Source organism: Phoxinus phoxinus (genome assembly GCF_949152265.1).
Source record: "Phoxinus phoxinus genome assembly, chromosome: 13".
Classification (NCBI taxonomy): Eukaryota; Metazoa; Chordata; class Actinopteri; order Cypriniformes; family Leuciscidae; genus Phoxinus; species Phoxinus phoxinus.
Window position 1 is genome coordinate 30206209 of NC_136888.1, and position 24032 is coordinate 30230240.

Genomic DNA, 24032 nt, shown 5'->3' on the forward strand with positions numbered 1-24032 from the left:
CGGCATATAATTGGCTATTTGAAGACTATGTCCCGCCCATTCTTAAAGTGACAGTATGAAAGGCGACTCCTCTGTCTGCAGGACTCGGTGCACGACACGTCCTCTGGCGGGGGTTGGACGCACATTAGGGGGGTGAATACAACATTAATCTACGAATTCCATCATGGCAGCGACATTAATGCGTTCCCTTGTAAAGAAGAGGGTAAGAAACACAAAAAGCATTGCATTTTTTTTTTTTTTTTTTTACAACCATGCAAGTATTATGAGTTTGACGTTACGCAACATAAACTTAGCGGTCAAACACCACGAGCAGATCCTTTGTAGTCGCCCTGAAAGCAGTTTTATATAATGCACTAAAAATGGCAAGAAGTTTGTTCGCCTAATCGCCACAAAGTTATGACCTTTATTCTTATCAAATCATATAATTTCGCAACAGTTACAGTTAGTGCTAACTAACTTAACTTACTCGTGTTTATTAGTTCTGGAAAGCATTTGACTTCATGCATTAATCCTTGTTTAAGTTTGAGCTACAGTGAGTCTAAATCAATATTTGCTGCAATCAGAAAAGCAGCTTCTTTGTATTAAAAGAGATATATTTGCATATCCACATTGATTCAAATATACATAACCCATTCGTTTTATTTCAATGCTTTCTTTGAATCAGGTTAAGTGTAAGAGAGGTGCACTGCAGTTTTACTGTGTATGAGGTTTAATATACTGACTGACATTATCAAATCAAGTTATCTTCCCAGAGACAATAGTGTAAATTAATGAAATACTGTTCTGCAGGTTCCTCTTCAGATGGGACGCATGTGCTACTCCTCCTCCTCTGTGGTAAGTTCATTGGGGACGTGAGAACATATCTGTAAACGAGTGGATTAAATAGAAAGTTTGTCTAATATGTCAAATGCATTGCAGTCTAAAAAGTAGCGACCATGAGAGTCAAGCAGGCAATTTGATTGTGGAAATATTGCTCATATATCTTATTGTTCTAGGTCTTCAACCTATAGTTGTGTTCCATAAGCCTTTAACCTGTAGACAATGTAAACATCGAATGAAACGTTGCCTCATCATTTTAGAAGACCACCACACTTGAACTGAACCTTGTACTAACTAAAACTCTGTATGACTCAGATCTGACAGTGACTTTCATTCTAGACTTTTATTTCCATTTATTGAGAGAAATAACACTGAAGTAGTCTTATTATGTGTAAAGGCTGGAATACACTACAGGACACTCTTAAAAATAAAGGTTCCAAACGGGTATTTTATAATGATGCAATAGAAGAAAAAAATGTTTAGTGTGAAGAACATTTAAAAAATCTAAATACATTTTTTTGCCACTATAAAGAACATTTTGTACAATTGTTGTTATGGAGGTCAGTTTGATTTACTTTATTAATCCCCAGGGGGACATTTATGTCAGTGCCAATAAAGAGCATTTTTAAGAGTGTAGATGACTTAAAAACAGTTTAAAACACTAGGCATATAGCACATCATACACAAAAAAATGGTCGAATGAGGATCACACACTCCAGACTTTGAAGACGTTCAAAACCAACTCGTGCGGAAACATGCGTTTCGTTGCTTGGTGATGCATGACATATGAAAACCAATACATTATAACATAAGCTTAAAATATCAAAATGTTTGATATCCTTCGGCTGGATGGAATCATAGTCAGAAGTTATAAAGTCGAAGTCTGAGCGATTACCTGTCAAATCAATCACTCCGATCTGTAGACTGACTCTGACTTTCAGCAACTAGCCAGTCCTCCAGACTGTCAATAAATCAGGGCAGAAAATAGAGTATTGTTATACTGTTAGGTTCGGGTTAGTAGAATATGTATTTGCAAAGTTATTTATAGTGAGTATAATGTCTGTTGGGGAGCATCAAAATAAAGTGTTAGTAGATATTAAGCAGACAGTCTACTAATCCTCTAATGACGGCTAGTTCACATGCAGATGCAAAGTTACTGATGTTCGTCGTAGAATTTCTAAAGTGGACCATCGATATAAAGTGTTACCCAAAAATTTGGTCAAAAGTCATGTAGTGTATTCCAGCCGTAAGCTATTTTCTCATCTCTCACTTAAAAGAAAAAAGAAAAGGAAAAAAAAGCAAAAGCAAAACATACTAGTGTTGCTGCATCAAACCATTCTTGTTATAACTATGTTTTTGTCTTTATGAGTTTTATGTTTGCTTTTTACACATACTTTTCTCTGTGTCTTTCCTCAGCCTACCACCAAGTTGTTCATTGATGGAAAATTTGTAGAATCCAAGAGTCCAGAATGGTTGGACATTCACAATCCTGTAAGTTTATACTGTATTAGCAGACGTCTAATGCTTTTGCTGAGTTTACACTGGAAGAGATAATGTACTACACCAGTTAAACGGATTACATTCTTTGAGCACACTTAGGTCAAGTTAAAACCTATTAGATGAATGTGTTTTAATCGCATGTGACTGAACTGCACTGCCGCGCCTGCACTACTTAGTTATACCAGCAGTCGGTATATACTACAGACTCACTGATATTGTTTGGTGTTCCCTATCAAGGCTACGGAACTTCGACATTACGGATGTCGTATATGGAACTCCTCTCCTCCTTCACTTCCGCTGAAATCTTATAGGCTAATGCCAGCAAATCTGGCCAATTGACGCAAATATGCAAATACTGAAACACCGTTGCAAGTGCTATAATGCAAGTGCAGCGTCAATTACATCAGAATCTCTCTCTTCACGCTCAAACCGTGTGCTAGAAAGCTGATACTTCAACTACAACTTAGGACAAAATATTCGCCATCGTCGAAGGTGCACCGAAGATACCTCTTCTGTCTTCAGCATCCGATGGCGACCATTTGCAACCTGTGCTCGGGCCCCATCGTGCCCCCGGACAAGCACCTGTTTTGCATCGTGTGCATGGGGCTGGCCCATGCCGAGTCAGCCCTCAGGGATGGCGGGTCCTGCGAGCTCTGTGCGGACATGTCCCTTCAAAATCTCAAGGCCAGACGGGACGAAGCTCGCGCAGCAGCGGGGATCGGGCCCACTGCCGCCACCGAGCCGCTTCGACCCCCGGTGAGTTTCCCTGACCCCGCCTTTCGCCCCCCCCCCCCCCCCCCCCCCCCCTCACGGAGTTGGTGACTTTGTGTCCTTCAGGGCGAGTGGGGAGGAAGACTCCATGTCGCTGTCTGCCTCCGAGAACGACTGGGGTTCAGAGCAGGCCGCACCGGAGCTGGCGGCTGCGGAGCATGAGACCCCGGCGGACCTGCAGGACGAGCTTTTTCGTATCCTCTCTAAGGCCGTCGAGGAACTGGACCTCTCTTGGAAAACTCCGGATGAGCCCTCCAAGAGCAAACTCGACACGTGGTTCCTCCAATCGAGCCGCCGTCAGGCCACTTCGAAGAGGGGAACCCCGTTCTTTCCTGATGTGCACCCTCACTTCCACCCAGGCCATGTTTCCCCCCGTGGACGAGGCAGAGGACCACGGCTACCTCCGCATCCCCCCGTCGAGGAGACCGTCGCCGCGCACCTCTGCCCGTCGGCTCCCGCCCTGGGCTCGGACCGCAGCCTGCCGTCCAGAGCCTGCAGATTCACGGCCCACCAGGCTAACAAGGCCTACGGTGCGGCGGGGGAGGCGGTATCCGTGCTGCACGCCATGGCCGTCCTTCAGGTGCTGCAGGCTAAGCTGCTGAAGTCTCTGGATGGCGCCGCCTCTGTCCTGCTCCTGGCCACGAAGCGCTCGGCCCAGGCGATAGGCCGTTCAATGGGTTTTATGGTGGTCATCCACAGACACCTGTGGCTTACCCTCTCGGACGTGCAGGAAGCTGACAGGAAGACGCTGCTGAACGCACCGATCTCCTCCTCAGGATTATTCGGGGATGCTGTTGAAAAAGTCACCGAGCGCTACTCCGAGACCCAAAAGAAGGTGAAAGCAATGAGCCACGTAATCCCTCGGAGGGCGCCCCCGCCTCCGCTGCAGCCTCGCTCTCGCTTGTCTTTCGCTTCGAGCCGTCAACCTCAAGCAACCTCCTGACCACTTGGGCAAGAGGAGAAGAGAGTGTCAGGTCGGCCCCGTGTACGTGCGCTACCGCACTTAGTCCCTCAGCGTTCCATGAGCGACATGTGCGATTGTGTTGTGAATGTTGTTTCTTGTGCACTGTGTTCAATAAAGTAAACTACCACTTCACAAACAGAGCTTTTTTCCCCTCTTGCACCACACACTGTGTTACCCGTCCTGCCTTCGAGCAGCGCAGAGTCACGGTCAATAACTATAAAGACACCTCGTGGGAAACGCGAGGTGTCTATTCCCAGCCCTCATACAGCGGCGATGACCGCAGGTTTAGATCGGCCCACGCTGAGTCCTTTTCAGGCAGCGTGGGAAGCTATTCTGGGCATTTCGCCGTGGGTGTTAAATGTAATTCGGCACGGGTACACACTTCAGTTCAAACGCAGACCACCCCGCTTCCGCGGCGTAATCCAGTCTTTAACTTTGCCCCAAAATGTTCATGTGCTAAGGCAGGAAGTGTGCAACTTGCTCGAGAAGAAAACGATAGAACCGGTTCCCCCGAGCGAGCGGGAGAGCGGTTTCTACAGTCGCTACTTTGTAGTGCCGAAGAAGGGAGGAGGTCTCCACCCCATACTGGATCTGAGACCTGTCAACAGAGCGCTTCACAAGCGCGCCTTCAGGATGACTACTTTGAAGCAAATTCTGGCGCAAATTTGCCCCGGGGATTGGTTCGCTTCAGTGGATTTAAAGGATGCGTACTTTCATATCCAGATAGTAAAGCGTCACAGGCGATTCCTGAGGTTTGCGTTCGAGAACTCGGTGTACCAATACATGGTGCTTCCGTTTGGACTAGCTCTCGCTCCCCGGACATTTTCAAAATGTGTAGACACGGCACTTTCACCCCTCAGGTTGAACGGGATGCGCGTCTTGAACTATCTGGACGACTGGCTGATTCTCGCTCAGTCGAGAGAAACGCTAGTCAGCCATGTGGAAGCCCTCCTTCGACACTTAGAGATGCTCGGTTTGAGGGTGAACGTTCAGAAAAGTGTGCTCACACCGAGCCAGACTACCACATTCCTGGGAGTGTGCTTGGATTCGGTGAGAATGAGAGTTCTCTGAGTTCTTCTCTCGGTCTCTTCAGACCCGGCAGGCTCGTCCCACTGAAAAAGTTTCAGAGGCTATTGGGACGGATGGCAGCGGCTTCTTCAGTGTGTCATCTGGGGCTGCTACATATGAGACCGCTTCAACACTGGCTGAAAGCGCGCGTCCCCCCAAGTGCGTAGTATTCCGGCCAGAAGCGCATTATGGTCACCCACAGATGCGCCCGCGCCCTGGCCCCGTGGAAGAACCCGGATCTCTTCAGTTCAGGTGTCCCTATGGGCATAGTGGAGGTCCTGACGGACGCGTCGTCCACCGGATGGGGACACCTCGGGCCAGTGGTCAGATAAGCAGATGGAGTGGCACATAAATCGCTTGGAACTAAAAGCGGTCTCTCTAGCTCTCAAGATCTTTCGGTCTCAGCTGGAGCAGTGGCATGTGTTGATTCGGACCGACAACACTTCTTTAGTCTCGTACATAAATCGCCAAGGCAGTGTACATTCCAGAGCCCTATTCAAGCAGGCAGAATCCCTTCTACTGTGGGCGGACCGGTTTTTCGTCTCGGTGAGAGCAGCTCACATCCCCGGTGTTATAAATCGCTGGGCGGATATGCTCTCGAGGAGCGGGATTCCTCAAGGGGAATGGAGACTTCACCCCGGGACGGTTCAGCTGATATGGAAGCGTTTTGGCAGAGCGGAGGTCGACCTCTTTGCAACGAGCGAGAACACGCATTGTCAGACGTTCTTCTCGCTGTCCCGCTTTCCCCGGGAGATGGACGCGCTAACTGCGCGATGGCCGAAAGCCTGTCTCTATGCCTTTCCGCCGGTGAAAATTTTGCCCATGGTGTTGTGCAAAATCAGAGAAGGCGGCGGTGACTCTAATAGCCCCGAACTGGCCGAATCAGCCTTGGTTCGCGGATTTGGTGGAGTTACTTGCAGGGCAGCCATGGGAAATTCCGCTCAGGAAGGACCTACTGTCTCAAGCGAGCGGAACGATCTGGCATCCCAGCCCCGGGCTGTGGAGCCTTCATGTGTGGCCACTGCAAGGTCACTGAGCGGGCTGGATGCGCTACACTCGCGAGCGTCGACCCCGTCCACCAGGCGCCTGTATGCTCTGAAGTGGGGTGTTTTCTCTAAATGGTGTCAGGATGTCGGCATAGACCCAGCGGGCTGCTCTGTGTCGTATATTCTGCGCTTCCTTCAGCACAAGATGAATGAAGGGAGCCTACCATCCACTCTGAAGGTATATGTGGCCGCTATTGCCGCGTTTCACCCCTCTGTTGACGGACAGTCTATCGGTAGACATGCGTCGGTGACACGGTTCCTCAGGGGCGCCAGGAGATTATGCCCGGCAAGGCCGCCTTCTGTGCCGCCGTGGGATTTAGCTTTGGTTTTGGAGGCTTTGTCACGGCCGCCTTTCGAGCCCCTGGCTTCGATTGCCATTAAGGAGCTTTCGATTAAAACGGCGCTACTTCTCGCTCTAGCTTCGGCGAAGCGGGTTGGGGATTTACAGGCTTTCTCTGTAAGTGAAGAGTGCATTCGCTTTGGACAGAGAAACTGTAATGTGACTCTCAGACCGAGGCCGGGTTATGTCCCGAAGTCGCTCAATACCCCGTTCAGAGCGCAGATTGTTTCTCTGCCTGCCCTGTCCGCTGAGCCATCAACCTCTCAGGGTTCGGATGCTCAAAGTGCTATTTGCCCAGTCAGAGCGCTCTGGGAATACATTTCTCGCTCGGCCGCTTTTCGACATTCCGACCAGCTGTTTGTATGCTTTGGTGGGTGCAACAAAGGACGGGGGGTTTCTAAACAGAGGCTTGCTCACTGGATTGTGGACGCTATTGTTTTGGCTTATGATTGCCTGGGTCAGGAATGCCCCCTTAACGTGAAAGCCCATTCGACCAGGGCGATCGCTTCCTCATGGGCCTGGACTAAGAGTATGCCTATTCAGGATTTATGTCTTGCGGCTGGCTGGTCTTCTCAGAACACGTTTGCCAGGTTACAAGTTGGATTTGCCCTCTGTAGCGTCTCGGGTGCTTTCGGTGGGTTGATTTTATATAGGTCTTGGTATTGGGTCTGTTGTTCTGTTGTAGTGGTTGCTATGCTACCACGGCGGGATTCTATACAGTTCCCATATACGACATCCGTAATGTCGAAGTTCCGTAGCCTTGATAGGGAACGTCTCTGGTTACTTTCGTAACCTCGGTTCCCTGAAAATCAAGGAACGAGACATTACACTCGCCGCCGTGTTCGCTATTGATTTAGCGTTTGTTACGATTCTGATGTAATTGACGCTGCACTTGCATTATAACTGCAACGGTGTTTCAGTATTTGCGTCAATTGGCCAGCTTTGCTGGCGTTAGCCTATAAGATTTCAGCTGAAGTGAAGGAGGAGAGGAGTTCCATATACGACATCCGTAATGTCTCGTTCCTTGCCTTTCAGGGAACCGAGGTTACGAAAGTAACCAGAGACGTTTTCATGGTCTTGAAAGGAGTAATTCAATGTGCAGAAGGAGCAAGAGGGGATCTATTAAGCTTAGCCAGGTTCTTGAGATTTGGGCTAATCTGCTTTACACAGTGGAAAACAGTTGCTAATAATAATTGCTTTTTTGTTTCTTCACTCGGCAATTACACTCTATATTCTAAAAACGGAATAATATGGAAGTAAAATAATGCCAAATGTTTTTGAAATAAAAAAGCCTGTTGAATTGCACTACTTGAAAAAAAATATGCATTGCATTAACCATGCTTGCATTTTAATGCATTGTATTTTTAGGGCTTGCGTTTTTATGGGCTGAAATTCAACACGGTTTTATATTTAAGCTGTGAATATTTCAATTCAAAACATTTCAAACACATTTTCATTAATACAATTTCAATAATCCATATTCACCTTTCATATTTCACTTCCAAAATATTCAAACTGTTAAAAAATACAACCTATAATATTCAACAGACAATTTTCGGTCCATTTTATTTCGCTTTACAAATTCAGTGGTTCAAATTTGACAGTAAATCCAACATTGACATCCAGGAAATATTCACAGCTTAAATATAAAACCATGTTGAATTTCAGCCCATAAAAATGCAAGCCTTAAAAATACAATGCATTAAAATGCAATGCATATTTTTTTCAAGTATTGCAATTCAACAGGCTTTTTTATATAAAAAAAAAATTGGCATTATTTTACTTCCATAGAATAATATCACATCAGAGCATTAGATATAATTATTGTATAATGCGATTGCTATGAATGAGTGAATCTCGTGTGAGAAAATAATTGTTGTTTTTCAATGTTATGTTAATGTTTGTAACGGCAAGAAATCGCAACCTTTGTAACCAAGCAGAATGACCTACTGTATCAGCACTTTGCAGAAAAATGGGCACAACCCATTATTTATAGATGCCATGTGTCTGTGATTGAATTATAATGCGTGTGCTCTTCTCACAGGCCACCAACGAGGTCATTGGTCGAGTGCCTAAGGCCACACAAGAGGAGATGCTGGCCGCCGCGGACTCGTGCTCACGGGCGTACCAAACCTGGTCCGAAACGTCCATCCTGGCCCGCCAGCAGATCTTCCTCCGCTATCAGCAGCTCATTAAAGACAATATTGTAAGTGACTGCTGGTCATCCTCAACCCCTGTGTTTTGATTTCCAGCTCTGCTTTCAGTAACTGGATTATAGTTTAATTGAATTATGCAAATGGTTACTGATGGTGACAATTAATAGTCCTTTATTGATTTGTAATGTGAATAATTGAAATCTAGAGCTTTGAAAAAACAAAAAGGCTGCATGATATTGTGATTATTATTTTTAATAATCGTTCTGCCCTACTGCCTGCTAAATGTATAATGTGATTTGATTTGTGTTTCAGAAAGAGCTGGCCAAGTTGATCACCCTGGAGCAGGGTAAAACCCTGGCTGATGCTGAGGGCGATGTGTTCAGAGGACTGCGTGAGTCTCTTGTGACAATTCTTGAGTAAAATCTCTGTTCTTTAAAGGTTGGGTAGGTAAGAATTGTCTAAAGAACTTTTTTTCAAATTGGCTTAAACTGTCTTTATATACCAATAGATAATTAAAATGTAAGTACTTTGAAAAAGAGAGTATAAAAATTGAGTGACTATAGTGTATTTAATCTTCAAAAAACACAGCTCATTAATTCCTACCGGGACGAAACAAGTGATTGGCTTGCGCGACTGTCACTCTCCGTCACCATGACTACCGCCGCTATTACTGGCTCTGCCCACGTGCGCGCAGTTGCGCACCCGTTTTTAGGTGGGAGTGAATGGAATTAATGAGCTGTGTTTATTGAAGATTAAATACACTAGAGTCACTCAGTTTTTTATACTCTTTATTTCAGAGTACTTGCATTTCAATTATGTATTGGTATGTAAAGACAGTTTAAACAAATTTGAATAAAAGTTTTTTTAGACAATTCTGACCTACCCTACCTTTAATTCCTGTCTGAATGTTTTAGTTAAAGCTACACTATATTTTTTTTTATATCAGTCGATATCGATAATTATCGATAAATGTCAAATCTTTATTTATTTCAAGTTTAAAGGCAGATTTTTGCTCCTAAGTGAAAGTTAGGAGCAAAAAGAAACCAGGGCGTTAGTTGTGGTTTTTAAACTACTCTTTATTCTCAGAACATATCATGACAAACACTTGCCAAACAGGTGAACATTCACAAATCCGAGGTAGAACATTCAAACATTTGTCATTTTTCCCTAACAAAATACATATCTTTATTTCAGTAGTATTAGCTTGAGTTAGGATGCAGATTTCATTTCTCATGTTCGTCAGCGCTGTTTCATCTGCCTTTAAACTGGTTTAAATCACTGAGACGTGTGTTCCTCGCTGAATTTAAGCGCTTCTTCTCACTGGATCTAGTGACCGAGAGCGATCAGAGTAAACGCGTCTGCTCTAGTGAACTCGCGCTGCGCTGCCGTTTGGACTTTGAGCCGAGCGGATAAACGGTCCGTGTGGCGCGCGCGGTTCAAATGAGATTCGTTCCGCTTTTGGCGCAAAAACATTATCGAACATTTATCGAACTCTTGATATCGTTTTATCGAGAAAAATTATATCGCGATAATTATCGTTAACGTTTTATCGCCTAGCCCTAGGCGGAAGCCAAAGAGGAACATACCGGGAAATTCAAGTTTCGCCGTTCGCGTTTTTACACTCAGTGGCACCGTGACGAATGCGAGAGGGAGATTACTCACGACTAGGGATGGGAACCGAGAACCGGTTCTTCTTCAGAACCGGTGCGCAGTGAATCGATTCCTTGGAACCGTTAGCATGCCTGCTCAACGATTCCGCTTATTGGTTCCGCTCGTTCAAATGTGACACGACGTTACACACGTGCTGCGTTGTTTTGGTTCAGAATGTAGCAAACACTATGAGAAAACATGGCATCGAGCCAGAAGCGCTCTGACCGCGTCCTAACTACATGCAACGCGGCGGTGCGACACGTGATAAAAAGTATAATTTTCCATGTTAATCAAAGTTTAACCAGCCGCGCGACACGCAACGATTCTATTTGAAACAGATCCTATTTTATTGCGACGTCGCGCTGGAACAACAATCTCAAAGTGTGGCAATGATAATATCAGGTACTATTTATGTGCTTTATTTAATGTTAGAAGCGTGTATAATGTGACTGAATATAATTTAGTGCTCCCAGCTTTGTAGCTGTAAAAACAGCAATGGCTAAGTCACATCAGATCTTGAAATTAAACAAATGGAAACAAAAACGTTCAAAATGTGAAGAAAACCTGTGTATTATTTGACAAAGTTTGTTTTAGTAACTCAATAGCCTAATCCAAATGAGCACTGTTAATATTCCAAAAGGCACAAGCTCTTCCTTAACTGGTTTCAGTCTGTGTTTTTATTTTTTATGGCACATAAATGGCAGTTTTATTTTAATTTTTTGTCCGGACCAATGAATGTGAAAATTATCAATTTGATCAGATATTAAAGCGAGTTAATACAAACAAATTTGTATTTAATTCCTCACCCCAATAAGAATCGATAAGAGAATCGATAAGGAATCGGATCGATAAGCAATATCGATAATGGAATCGGAATCGTTAAATTCTTATCAATTCCCATCCCTACTCACGACTGCCGGCAGATTTGAAATAATACGGCCACCGTAGGAGTTAAAACGCCCTCGGAATGGGAGGCGCTAGAAAGTAATATTTAGTTGGTAGCCATATACAATTTCACCGCTAGATGGGAGAAAATCCAACACAGTGTAGCTTTAAGTCTGTAGAACATTAAAATGAATATTGGGTGTTATTTTCAGCCTAATGACCATACCGCAGCTACTACAGACAATCATTTTGACACTCGTTTACAGTAAACCGCGTTATGAAGGAGGCTTAAGCACTGCAAATGTGTGATAGAATAAACTGTGAGTGTGTCCAGATATGTCCAGTCTTTTAACTCCTGTCATGACCAGTGCGAAAAGTAAACCGGCTTGTTATCCTTGCGGATCCTAATTGTCAATAGCTGTTTCCATCCACCTATTTTTATGCGCATTTTGGGATATTGCATAAAATAATGCTGGATGAAAATGCCAAAATACGCTAAACATCAAAACATGTGCAAACATTTTTTGGTTTTTACACCACTTGGTAAAAGTCATATTTCTTATAAAATGAAGAGTTTACACATTGTAATTACAAGTTCTACAAGCATGTGAAGGCTTTTTACAGTTCAGAATCATTACGATTTACTACATGGTGTGAATGCACATCTACAGTAGCTCCAACCCTATTGAAACACACCTAAACCAGCTTATCGAGGTCTTCAGGATTTATTAGGAACTTCCAGACAGGTGTGTTGGAGCTGGTTGAAGCTTCACTCTGGAAGATTAAAGGGATATTAAGAATTATATTGGCAATACATAAGAAGTTTCCCTGTCTAACAAAGCACTCCCAACTCAAAGGACAATTAATACTTTATTTTTAGATGAAACATAAGATAATTCTTTCAAAAGCATATTTTTTTAGCCTGGCTCCGCCCTCCTACTGTATGTACTTCCGCTCAATTTTCATTTCCCTTCAGTACAACGTCTGGGTTTGCGGTGTATTCTTGGGTTTTCTCCAGTCAATTTTTTACCGGTCCAATCAGCGAACAGAGGGAGTGGCTGAGAACGATGACGTTGAGGTTGTGCGCTAGTTTGAGTTGAAGATTCGTCACAACCAAATGTTAGCGATTGGTTATGGCAGATCCAATAGTTTTAAACTAAACCCGCCTTCAAGGAAGTTAACACTTGTCAATGGAGAGAGGCCAGACTCTCTGTACAAATGAAATGTACAAGAGTCTGGTAGGACCAGGCTATAATGTTTTGCCGACCCCAAACCCTTTGAACAATAGTGAAAGCTTCTCATTTCTGCTTCTAAACCTTCCATCATAAGTACATTTACTATAAAGATGTTTCCTTTTCTGTTATACACACTGAGAAATAAAACCGACAACATATCACATGACATAATAGTCATAATGTTTTAAAAAAAACTGTGACATTTTTAGAGCTATAGATGAGATGTTGTTGGCTATTAGGGCCAAAGAAAGCCTTTAGCCCCATATCTGTTTGCACATTTTGTTTGTGTGCCTTCACATTATTTACTCTGTTTGTTTGTTGATCTTGCAGAGGTGGTGGAGCACACCTGTGGTATCACATCTCTTATGCTGGGTGAGACCCTCCCCTCTATCACTAAAGACATGGACACGTACACATACCGCTTGCCCATTGGCGTATGTGCCGGTATCGCCCCCTTCAATTTCCCCGCCATGATTCCTCTGTGGATGTTCCCAATGGGCATGGTGTGCGGGAACACCTATTTAATGAAGCCCTCCGAGAGAGTGCCTGGCTGCACCATGTTGCTGGCCAAACTGCTGCAGGACGCCGGCGCTCCCGATGGAACATTAAACATAATCCACGGACAGCATGACGGTACAGAAAATTGCGCAGAAGGATTACAATTTGGCTGCATTATGATTAGATTATGTGTGCAGATAACTAAATGATTTTTTTTTCATGTGTTTTTACAGCTGTGAACTTCATCTGCGACCATCCCGCCATCAAAGCCATCAGTTTCGTCGGCTCCAACCAGGCTGGCGAGTACATCTATGAGAAAGGGTCCAAAAATGGCAAGAGAGTGCAGAGCAACATGGTTGGTTTTGAACATGAAGTTAATGCATTTCACAGAAAACCATATTGCATGTGACAGTCTGTTCATTTACGAACAACAAAACCATAAGCATCCTCTCCAAAAAAAAAGTCTCAACTTCTTTAAAGAGGCATTCAGTAGTTCTTTAGCTAGCATTGGGTTCTTTAAGTTAATTGGTTTTATGTTAAATTTCACAAGCCATGTTTCCATTCACCTATTTTTATGTGAATTTTGGGATATTGCTTAAAATGCTGTATAGAAATTCCACGATGCTCATTAAAAAAAGCTCACTTGAGGTGAAAAAATCAATAAATCCGATAAGTAGACATGCGTGTAAACTATGATGGAAACGCATTTACTAAATAAATCCCTCAATGCGCAACAAAAAAAATAGCGTGACTTTGCCTCAACAGTGGATGTGATTGGATAACTGGACTAACCAGCGAATCAGTTTCATTGCACTGCATCTCAAGTGCTGATTTGATCATTCAGTAATTCCTGAGCCAAAGTCTGTCATCAGAATGATTTGGTTTAATTCTCTCCCTAAAGCGCCTCGATTCCCAAATACCAGCATCTGAACGCAAGATAACATGACAGCGATTATTGCATTTCGTTTGCACGCTCTGAGACGCAAGCCATTTATGATGATGGAGGAAAATAGAGCCCGTATCTTCACTGATTGCAGCGACGTTCATTTTTATTACTGATATTTTGCGCCAGTTTCCCAGAAAGTGACGATTTTGTTCTCTTGAATGCATGGTATGGAAATGTTTTATTCCAAACTGCTGAATGCATCTTTAAAAGGAATAAATAATGAATGAATTAATGAATTTAATTCAATCCATGTTGTTTCAAATCCATATTACTTAGTTACTTCCAGGGAATATGAAATGTGAGGTTTTTTTTTAAGAATATCCTGGTTGCACTTTCCAATATGACGAAAGTGATCAAATATTTTTTTTAATCATCCCCGGCCTATACCCAGCAAGCAATTTTGTGTTTAAAAGACGTCTAGGCTAAAACAAGGCAAAATAACTCTAACCAAGACGGTGAAATGACGGTTATTGCTTGCTCGCTCATTTACTATTCCCTACATTACTCCACTAATATAGTCCGCTTGAGGGAGTAAATGAATGAGTGCACTCGATAACGTCCATTTGCAGTTTCGGACACTTCTACAAATGAGTGTCCTATTAAGGGTATAGGGGGTGATTTCGGACACAGCTGAAAGCTATAGGCAGGGAGAGTTGAAGCTAAACTGAAGCCGTATGGACCATTTTTGTTGTATCGTTATGGTGTCTTTGCACCCTTTTTGAAGCTTGATAGCTTTCATGCGCTTTCATTATATAGAAAAGAGTGGCCAGGATTCTTTCATTAGAAGAAGAGGAGGGGAGGAATTGACTAAAAGCAGTGATGTTAATAAACTAATATTTAGTAGTGTGACAATAAACCGTGTAACTTTCACAAGCATCTGTATCTCAGCACAACTGTAATGGCCAGATGGTGGCAGCATTTGGTTACAAATGAATCTTCCCCATTCTGGTTCATTCCTAACCTCTATAATGAGGCTGCAATTTTAGTCTGACTCAAAATTTGGGAAGGAAATTTTAGATTACCCCTTTTTCAAACTTTATTGCTTTGACAATTAGCATGACTGACTCACAGATGATGCACAGCAGTGAATTAAGTTAAATTGTAGAAATGTATAGGTTAGCAGATCTCTTGGATTTCCGATTTAATATAGCATATCCCACCACACCAGCTCTCACTGCAGATCAACTTCCTTTTTTGAAACCCTATAACAATCCCCTCCACTACCATAATCCTTTTCAGTTTTGCAAATGACCTTGAATTTTACATTTGAATCTCATGCCAATCTAATAGCTATTCAAGATGGTAAACAGTGTTTTGTGCATTTTTCCCTCACTCGTACTTTGCCCATTTCCAATTGTGCTAGAGTTTGTATTTTGAAAAGAGCTGCTTCTTTAGAGTCTCATCTTCTGTCCACCAGGGGGCAAAGAATCACGGCGTGGTGATGCCTGATGCCAACAAAGAGAACACACTCAACCAGTTGGTTGGTGCTGCTTTTGGAGCAGCTGGTCAGAGATGTATGGCACTTTCCACTGCAATCCTCATAGGAGAATCCAAAAACTGGTTGCCTGAGCTGGTTGAACGTGCAAAGAGTCTCCGTGTCAATGCAGGTACTTGAGCTTTATCATATTCATCAGTTCTGATCCTGGTGTCCCCCGGTATCGCACTTTTTATGTCTCACAAATCTGACACCCAATTTAGGCGTGGAGCACAGTGTCCTAGTCAGACACAACACGATAAAGCCCAAAATGCACTCTGCTTGTCTGCATTCGGGAACGTAATTTTCATCATCCGCATAATCCGCTGATGTTTGCACATGCTATCCGCATCCCGCCTGACAGCTGCACTTGCAAGGTTAGGTGAATGCACCAAATGTGTTCGTTTGCGCTTGCGTGCAGTGGAGAATACTTTTAAAGAACAGTTTTGTTCACTGTGTCTCTTTCTGGAGGAATGATCTTCCCAACCCGAGCCTGACAGCGAATCCCTGACAATGCTCATCTCTTCCGTGAGCACTTAACTGCATCCTGGAGAAAACTAATTCTACTTCTATGCTTTTACTATTCCTTATTCGTTCCTTGTCCTAGCTTTTACTATTCTGAACAAAACTTCGTATTACTGGTATTTCTCATGTTTATTGTCCCTTTAAGATGAATCACTTGTTGTATTCCTCATTTGTATGCCACTTTGGATAACGGTGTGTTAAAATGAATAAATGTGAAAGGTTTGCATGTTCAACTGTGTGTGAGACGGAGCAGAATGCGTTTTTTTTTTTTTTTAAGAAACCCTGGATGGACAATCCTTTTGTCTGTTACTTTTAATTTTGGACCAATTCGATTTTGCTGAAAACATAAATTTGTTCTGATTGGCTATGGTTCTGTTGGGTCCCATAATATAATATCTTAAAGTTGCTCCATCCCTCTTTTTTTTTTGCCTTTTTGTAGACCACCCACGCCTTCATGACCACACCTCTCGCTGAGCAACTTAAAACATGTTCAGCTCACCCAGAGGAGAGACGCACTATTTGTCTTGGTCATGCCACAAAGCTGAAGCACATTTTGTGGTATAAAGGGGACCAGAAATTAGTATGGGCCGATCAAATGTTTGACTGCCGATGAAAATTGTAATCGTAATCAGAGGAGCTAAACCGCAGCAGCTATTCTGAAACCTTAAAACAGCCCTCGAAGACAAATGGCCTCAGGGTATCTAAAATTGTGTGTTTATTCATGTGTGTGCATGCATGTGTGTGCAAGGGCATATGGATATGTCAGTGTTTGCCAGTCCCTTTGGTTGTAACCCAGTAAAAAAAGGCAAATGAAAGGAAAGTCATCCTCTTCATCCATCTACTCAGCGTAAATCAACAAAACGATACAGAAACCCTTTCTACAGCATTTTGGATGTCTAAACTTCTGGTTAACCAAGTAAATTGTTGTTTGGAAGGGAAACCGCTACATTTTTCTGCCAACTATCCACCTAAATCATCTTCACTACAGTAATGAGTGCATCTTGGTTGTGTGCTGAATTGTTAACACATGAATTCACAAGTTTTTGTGGTCATCAGATTTCTGCTCATTCATTATGTAATGATTAGTGTGTTCATTCAGCTTTCGTTTCAAAGCGCCACACGTGATGACGGTTAAGACTAAAAACACGTTAACAAAAATCAAGTTATAATCAGACATGCCTGTGTTTTGGGTATGTTTTGCAAAAACTCCTTAATTATGTTTTTCTGTTATTTTCCATTTTCTCTTCTGTAAGGTGACCAGCCCGGAGCTGATGTGGGACCTCTCATCTCACCTCAGGCCAAAGAGCGAGTGAACAGCCTTATTCAGAGTGGTGTGGATGAGGGCGCCAAGTTGCTGCTTGATGGCAGGAATGTGAAGGTCAAGGGTTACGAAAACGGGAACTTCGTAGGACCAACCATCATTAGCAATGTCACGGTAAGAACCACTATTTGTGCATGTTCATCCCACTTATTCATGTTGCTCCAAACTTGTATGCCGTTCTTCTTTGGAACATGAAAGAAGATATTGTGCAGAATGTCTTGGTGTTTTTTTTATATATAGAATGAAAGTCAATGGGGTTTTGAGTCGTTTTGGACCTCATTAACCGCTTTTCCACTATCAGGCCAGTTCAAGCCGGCCAGGGCCAATAACCTTGAGCCGCAAGGCCAGAATCAAGCTGTGTTATCCACTGTCAGGCCAATAGCCCAGCAGCGCTACCCTAAAACCTGCCCTTAACTGTATATCGTTACACAACCTCACCAGTTCACCAGGTAGCTAGCTGACTGAAAACTAGCTAGATCACACAAAAATGAACATGACCGTAGAGTCAAGCATTGCTATTTGACCATTATTTACAATAAAAATGTTACATTGACAGTTATTTACAAATTTGTGTCAGGAGTGCACATTAATCATGCTGAATTATACTGCATTTATCGTTCTTGCACATAAAAAGAGACCTTGCTTCCATTTATTTGTGATCAAAGGAATAAGTCCAAAGGCACGATTGTAATCGTATATGCTTCGTCTAAGTTCTTCAAGCGGTCTCTGGTATTCCCCATGTTTATAGCTTTTGGCCCGACAGTGGAAACGCAGCTATTGACTTTCATTATATGGACAAAAACTGTTTGTAACATGTAGATGGTGGTTAAATCCCAACTAAGTTGGAACATAGCCTTTGCATCCTATTGACAATGTAATACTATACACCTGCTGTTTGTGCTTCCTCAATTTCAGCCGGACATGAAGTGCTATACAGAGGAGATATTTGGACCTGTATTGGTGGTTCTGGAGGCTGACAGCTTGGATGAAGCCATCAAAATGGTCAATAAGAACCCATATGGCAACGGAACTGCCATCTTCACCACCAACGGTGCCGCAGCACGTAAATACACACATGAAGTTGATGTTGGTCAGGTGAGATTTCTTTCAATATTGTCTGGGTTTATGATACACATTGAGATGCATCAAACTGTCTCAACTGGATGGCAGCCTAAACACAAGAGATATCCCATTAAGAAACTCTGGTTTTAGAGTTGATGCTTATTGGGTTGAACTGGTTCTTTTTTGGACCGCAGGAAATAGGAATGCTTTTATTAATGCAATGTGGTATATCAGTATCTGATTATATACACACATCCCTACTAGTTATTCCACCATGATAGTGCAGTTTAACACTGTTGAACTGGTATCTGTGTGGCCTGAGATGGGTGCATGCAAGAGTCAGAACTCTGAGAGACCTCTGGACGTCTGGAAAACTCGCTCCTTACAGACAGTTTAGACATGTTAATGTTCAGTTGTGTCGTATTGGGCACCTCCATATGTCATGTAGGCTCTTGACAAGACCATTGTAGGTGAAGAGGTCCAGGCACACACCTCTAGAGTAAATATTAGAATGTGAAGTAAATGAAATGTGTAAAATCCCCTTGGCGCCACTCCTCGACCGAAAGCACGTTTCATATGCAAGTGTTGTCTCTTTAGCTGCCATAAGTAACACAAGGCCTTCTTTTGAAAATGTATGTAAAACCTTCCTGAACTTACCTTGTTTGCCACATATTTTAAAATGTACAAAATACAGCTGCTACCACAAAACATGCACACTAGAAATAGTTCACAGCAAATATGTGCTTTTTATTCAGACCAGCACTATGCCAAAATATTTAGCTGGTAAAGCCCTGAGTCTGAAATTAAACTCGAAAGGGATCCCTTGCAACCTGTTGATCTGGTGGTTATGCAAAAAAAAAAACAGCCCCCTTTTACCCCGTTTATTTGCCAGTGGCGAGCCGCTGTGCTGTGTGTTTGCGATTCACATGCTGGAGTCCACGGCATGGGCCATGTGCTGAGCTGGCTTCTCAATCCCCCTCACACAAGAACCTCCTTTTGCCTTTTTTTTCCCCCCCTCCGTCCACTCCCTCACGAGTCACCTTCGGCCAGAAGGCTCAAATTGTGCAACCGCATTAAAAAAAAAAAAACTCTGCCAGTTTCCAGCCTCACCCCATCCCAAAAACAAAATGTTTTGTTTAGTTATTCTCTGCATCCATTACTTTTCTCAGCTGGTACACAAACAAATGATTGTGGCTTTCAGTTGTGTGTCGACTGCCTCGTCAACTCTTTCAATAGAATGAGCTGATTGTTCCACGCTCTCCGTACACAGTTGTTGAAGCCCAACAGTAGCTTGTTCCCAAAGCAAAGATGTGCATGGGTGTTTCTTCAACTTCAGGCACTTTTATGTGTCAATAACGTTCAATTCAAACATGTTCAATTCAGCTATAAGCAGCTCTACAGAAGACAGTGGTGTTGATTCAGTTTAGTTTTGGAAAATTCATCAATTATGAAAGTCGAATCAGCTATAATGCAACTCTGCAGAAAACAGTGGTTTCATTGTCCTGCTCAGTTCAGTTCAAGTTTTGTTCAGTGCAGTGCAGTCAAATGGATAGTGCAGTATGACTGAATACTATAAGGGTGTGTTCACACTTGGCATGTTTGGTTTGATTTTAACGAACCCTGGTGCAATTACTGTTAGTGTGGTTCATTTAAATAAGTGTGAACGCTGCTATCTGATCCCTGGTGCGCATCAAAAAAGCGGACTGAGATCGCTGAAAAGATGGGTATCGTCCGCTTTTTAAACCAACCCTGACATGTAACCAAAAACAGGACATGATGTCAAAAGATGTGACCCTAAAAAGGACCGAATGCTCAAGCATTCTTGTTTTTTCTCGTCATAGTCGCGATGTTGCCCATCACAGTTTGTTACTGGCATCAGAACCGCGTCTCCTCACAACAGATCTTCGCTTGTGTGTGTGACGGAGGGATTCCTGACGCTGTTTTGAGTCCTTTTTACATTTTATAAACTCTTCACGAGTTCTCAGCTGGTCAAAATACCATCATATGTCAGCTACGCACATACAGCGAGCGCATTTAGCCCAGAACACAGTAAGTTCTGTCACGAAATATACATAATAAAAGCCGACCAATAAGGTTGTGAACATATCCCTATGCCTTTAGGTTCGGTGTTAAAATGCCAATGTGAACACTAAGCAGACCAGAACTGAAGTTTTTTTTGTTTTTTTTGTCCAGACCAAACGAACCAAGCGAAGTAAACACCAAGTGTGAACATACCCTAAGTGTTGTTTAAACCTCAACTAAGCAAGCCAGAGGTGACCGTGGCAAGGAACCCAAACTCCATCTGGTGACAGAAATGGAGAAAAAAACCTTGGAAGAAACCAGAGTACAGTTCTTCTCTGACCAAATAATGATGTGATTTATTATTCCAGGCTCATTCACAAGTCAGATTGTGGATAGATATCGTCAAGCCATCATTAGGTGGGAGTTGTAGTCTGTCCGGCAGGGCTGCAGTTGATCCTGTAGTGGACGAATAGCATATCAATGACTGTAAGCGTGACGAAACTGCGTTGTGGTCCTAGGCGGGTTCATAGCTGGCCATAGGGGTCTGTGCTGAGGAGTCTGTGATTGTGTGTATTCAGTCCGGATACAGAAAAAGCCTGGCTATGAAATTTGCGGAAAATAGGAGTCGGACGTTTTGTTCCAAAAAATTTAATTTCCATTACAGATAGCTATTAAACTTTGAAAATGACACTGTTTTGGGGAATTTACTTTACTTTCAGAACAAAATTAAAAATTTGAAACAAGCATGTTAGACGTTAGACAGGTTTTTAAGAAAGTTTAGGGTTCTTTTTACAATCCACAAGGCAGATGTGCTCATAGTGGAAGAAACCCATGTCAGAAAAAAGAAACGAAATCCTCTGGGATGATTGTCCTGTTTTCGCTTGCTATCTAGTAAAGGTTAACACTACATTTAAACTGTAGTTATGTTAAACTCCTATTTCTGGACTTTAATTGCTACATTGACATTGAAGCGCAGTAGGCAAGCTCTTCAATACACACTGGAAAGGTTGGAGTACACTTGTATGGTGAGATTTCTAAGTTTACATTGAGCAGGGAGACAAACGTGAAGAGGTAATGCATAGAATTTACGAAGCGTCACTCCCACATGGTGTCTAGCGACGTGAGGAAAGCATACAGCTTTCTGCGGCAGACAAAAATGCATTTGCGTCTGACGGGTACGCTGTTGTCTTAACTGTCATCAGGGTGTGAGTGTGTCAGATATGTGAGATGCAGTGAACATGAGGGCAAACACAGCTGACCTCTGAGACGTCTGTTAATATGCTGCTCCTTTTACAGATTGGAGTTAATGTACCAATCCCCGTCCCACTGCCCATGTTTTCATTCACCGGTTCCAGAGGCTCCTTCAGGGGGGACACAAACTTCTATGGAAAGCAAGTAAGTATTCATCACTGGATATATATATATATATATATATATATATATATATATATATACAAAAAAAAAAAATTCAAACACTATTAAAGTCAAGTAATAAATAGTATATTTATTACAGACTAGTATTGTCTGTAATAAAATAATAACAAATAATCAAACTACAAGCAGTAGCACAAATAAAGACCATAGAGCAAAGATGCTAATTAAGGCCCTGTTTATACGAGAACGCTCACGGGTGAAAACTTAAAAATATTTTATCAGATGTGCCTTTCGTTTAGACGGCGACAGCGTTTTTGGGGCTTAAAAACGCAAAAAAAGTGAAACCACCCTTCAGAGTGGAAATCTTAAAAACGTTCCACCGTCGCGTTCCCGTCTAAAGGGTAAAAACGCAAAAGTCTGCTAGACAGTGAAGGCTCACGGTGGCTCTCGTCGAGTACGCGTTTACGTCACAGGCCAGTACAGGAAAATAACAAAACATTATCAAACTAAAATACAGTATTAATTTCATTGACAAAAAAAATAAAAATCTGTCATTTTTGAGCGACACACGAAGAGCACCGAGGGTTAAAGCACTACATCGAATTTCACACACTTTTGCGTATCCATATGCACGCAGATCCCCCCCCCCCATAACGCTCGTCTAAGCGCAGAATAAAAAGTGAAAACGCAACGCCACTTTTGCGTTTTCTCTTCACATCGTTTCCATGTAAACAGCCTAAAAAAACTGTGCTTTTCAGGTAGATCTAACAGTAATTGGACACAAATTAGGTAGATTAGTTACAGAAATTGAATCACATGTAAATGAATTGCTGTATAATTAAATAAAGATGCATCCTTATTAAAGTTACAAAAGTTATTCAGTCAAAAGCATTGAATGATTTTGTTTCTTTTGCAGTGAATCTGTTGTATGATTAACATTAAAACACAGACAGGAATATTAGGCTGCTGTCACTTTAAGACAATATACTGTTACACATGCGTTTACGTTTACTTAAGACATAACCAACTATGTTAACTAGGATACTTGCCAAAAGGGGAACTTTAGCACAATTTTGTGTGAAATTGTCTGTCAAGCTCAAGAAGACGTAAAAGAGAACTCAATTCGGTATGGCTTTCTGGGCGCGTGTGTCGGATGTACAGTTTGAGTACAGCTCGTGAGTTATGTTTTGCGTCTTCTTGCGTTCAACCCATTTACATTAATCAAATAGTAGAAAAGTAGAACATTTGACAAGAATACAGTTTTTTTTTAATAAAACACAGAAAAGACTCATTTCAATTAGACAAAATAAAAAAAATAAAAAAATTCCCAAATTGAAATGGACCTTGAGAAGCTGAGATTTGTTTCTGCCTTGGAAAAAAAATATTTAAAATGATTGGTCACGTCATATCTTCCCCAGATGTCAAATGAACCGGCCGCAGTTTAACATCAGGTCACATGTTGACATTGTCCATTTGGTTTACCATGTTTTGTCTCCAGAGTTTGGCTTTAAAATTTGTTTTGGTATAAAATTTCATCAGCTGTAGTTCGTCATAAAACTATGACTGACATGTTTTGACACAAGTGGTTTATTGCTTTCGCCAGCATACGTTTGCCAGCCACCTGCCATTTCTCATGTGATGTCATTGTCATTTTGGAAGGGTATTAAAAAGATGACTAATCTTGAGTCATTGTTTAGTCTTAAGTATTTTGGTATTCTTTCCATCACAGGGCATTCAGTTCTACACACAGATCAAAACTATTACCTCACAGTGGAAGGCAGAAGATGCTACGCTGAAGTCCCCTGCCGTTACAATGCCAACAATGGGACGTTAAGTGAGGATCACCTGTATAAATTCTGCCTTGCCCCCCCCAAATCTTCAAACTACAAGTTTTAACTACTGAACAGTGATATTTTCAAAATGAATTGACCTTTTCACTGCTAAACTGTTGTATGCAGTTAAATAATTCCAAAAAATGTGATTTTTTTCTTTCTTTTTTTTCCACTTTGATCATTAAAAAAAAAAAAGTAGCTCATATTGCTCTTTAAATGTATAAAACATCTTCTGTCAAATGGTTGGCAGTTTTTTACCCTGATATAGCAGAAGTTTCTATGTTTCATAAGATAATGACTCCATATTCAACACTAAATTTAGTTTTGAGTATTGACAAGCTGTATTAAGTCTACAAAAAAGGTTAAGTGCTACAATATCTAATATATGTAGCTAACTGGCTCTTCTGAACTGTTCAACTAGCATTATCTCTGGTTATGAATGTCTATATACATATGCAAAATGTGTGAACTGTTGATGAATAGAAGACTGTTTTGGGCTGTTTGCCTCAATAAAAAAAAGACAATGAATTTGTTCTTGTTGAAG

At 42.2% G+C, this 24032-nt stretch overlaps 1 protein-coding gene across 1 annotated transcript; it reads left to right on the plus strand.

The window, feature by feature from the left end:
* Positions 1 to 36: 36 nt before the first annotated feature.
* On the plus strand, positions 37 to 24016 carry aldh6a1 (aldehyde dehydrogenase 6 family, member A1). Its single transcript, XM_079632463.1, has 12 exons — positions 37 to 202; positions 790 to 834; positions 2236 to 2310; positions 8553 to 8714; positions 8977 to 9055; positions 12765 to 13067; positions 13166 to 13287; positions 15296 to 15485; positions 17131 to 17312; positions 18114 to 18293; positions 21579 to 21677; positions 23386 to 24016. The coding sequence occupies exons 1-12, from the start codon at positions 164 to 166 to the stop codon at positions 23488 to 23490; spliced, it is 1581 nt and encodes a 526-aa protein (XP_079488589.1). The 5' UTR covers positions 37 to 163; the 3' UTR covers positions 23491 to 24016.
* The last annotated feature ends 16 nt before the right edge of the window (positions 24017 to 24032 follow it).

Bases quoted from the DNA above. Each gene is read 5' to 3' on its own strand.
- aldh6a1 (XM_079632463.1), top strand. From the start codon at position 164: ATGGCAGCGACATTAATGCGTTCCCTTGTAAAGAAGAGG. The intron at 17,313-18,113 runs GTAAGAACCACT...CCTCAATTTCAG, and splicing joins CCATCATTAGCAATGTCACG to CCGGACATGAAGTGCTATAC. The intron at 21,678-23,385 runs GTAAGTATTCAT...TTTCCATCACAG, and splicing joins CAAACTTCTATGGAAAGCAA to GGCATTCAGTTCTACACACA.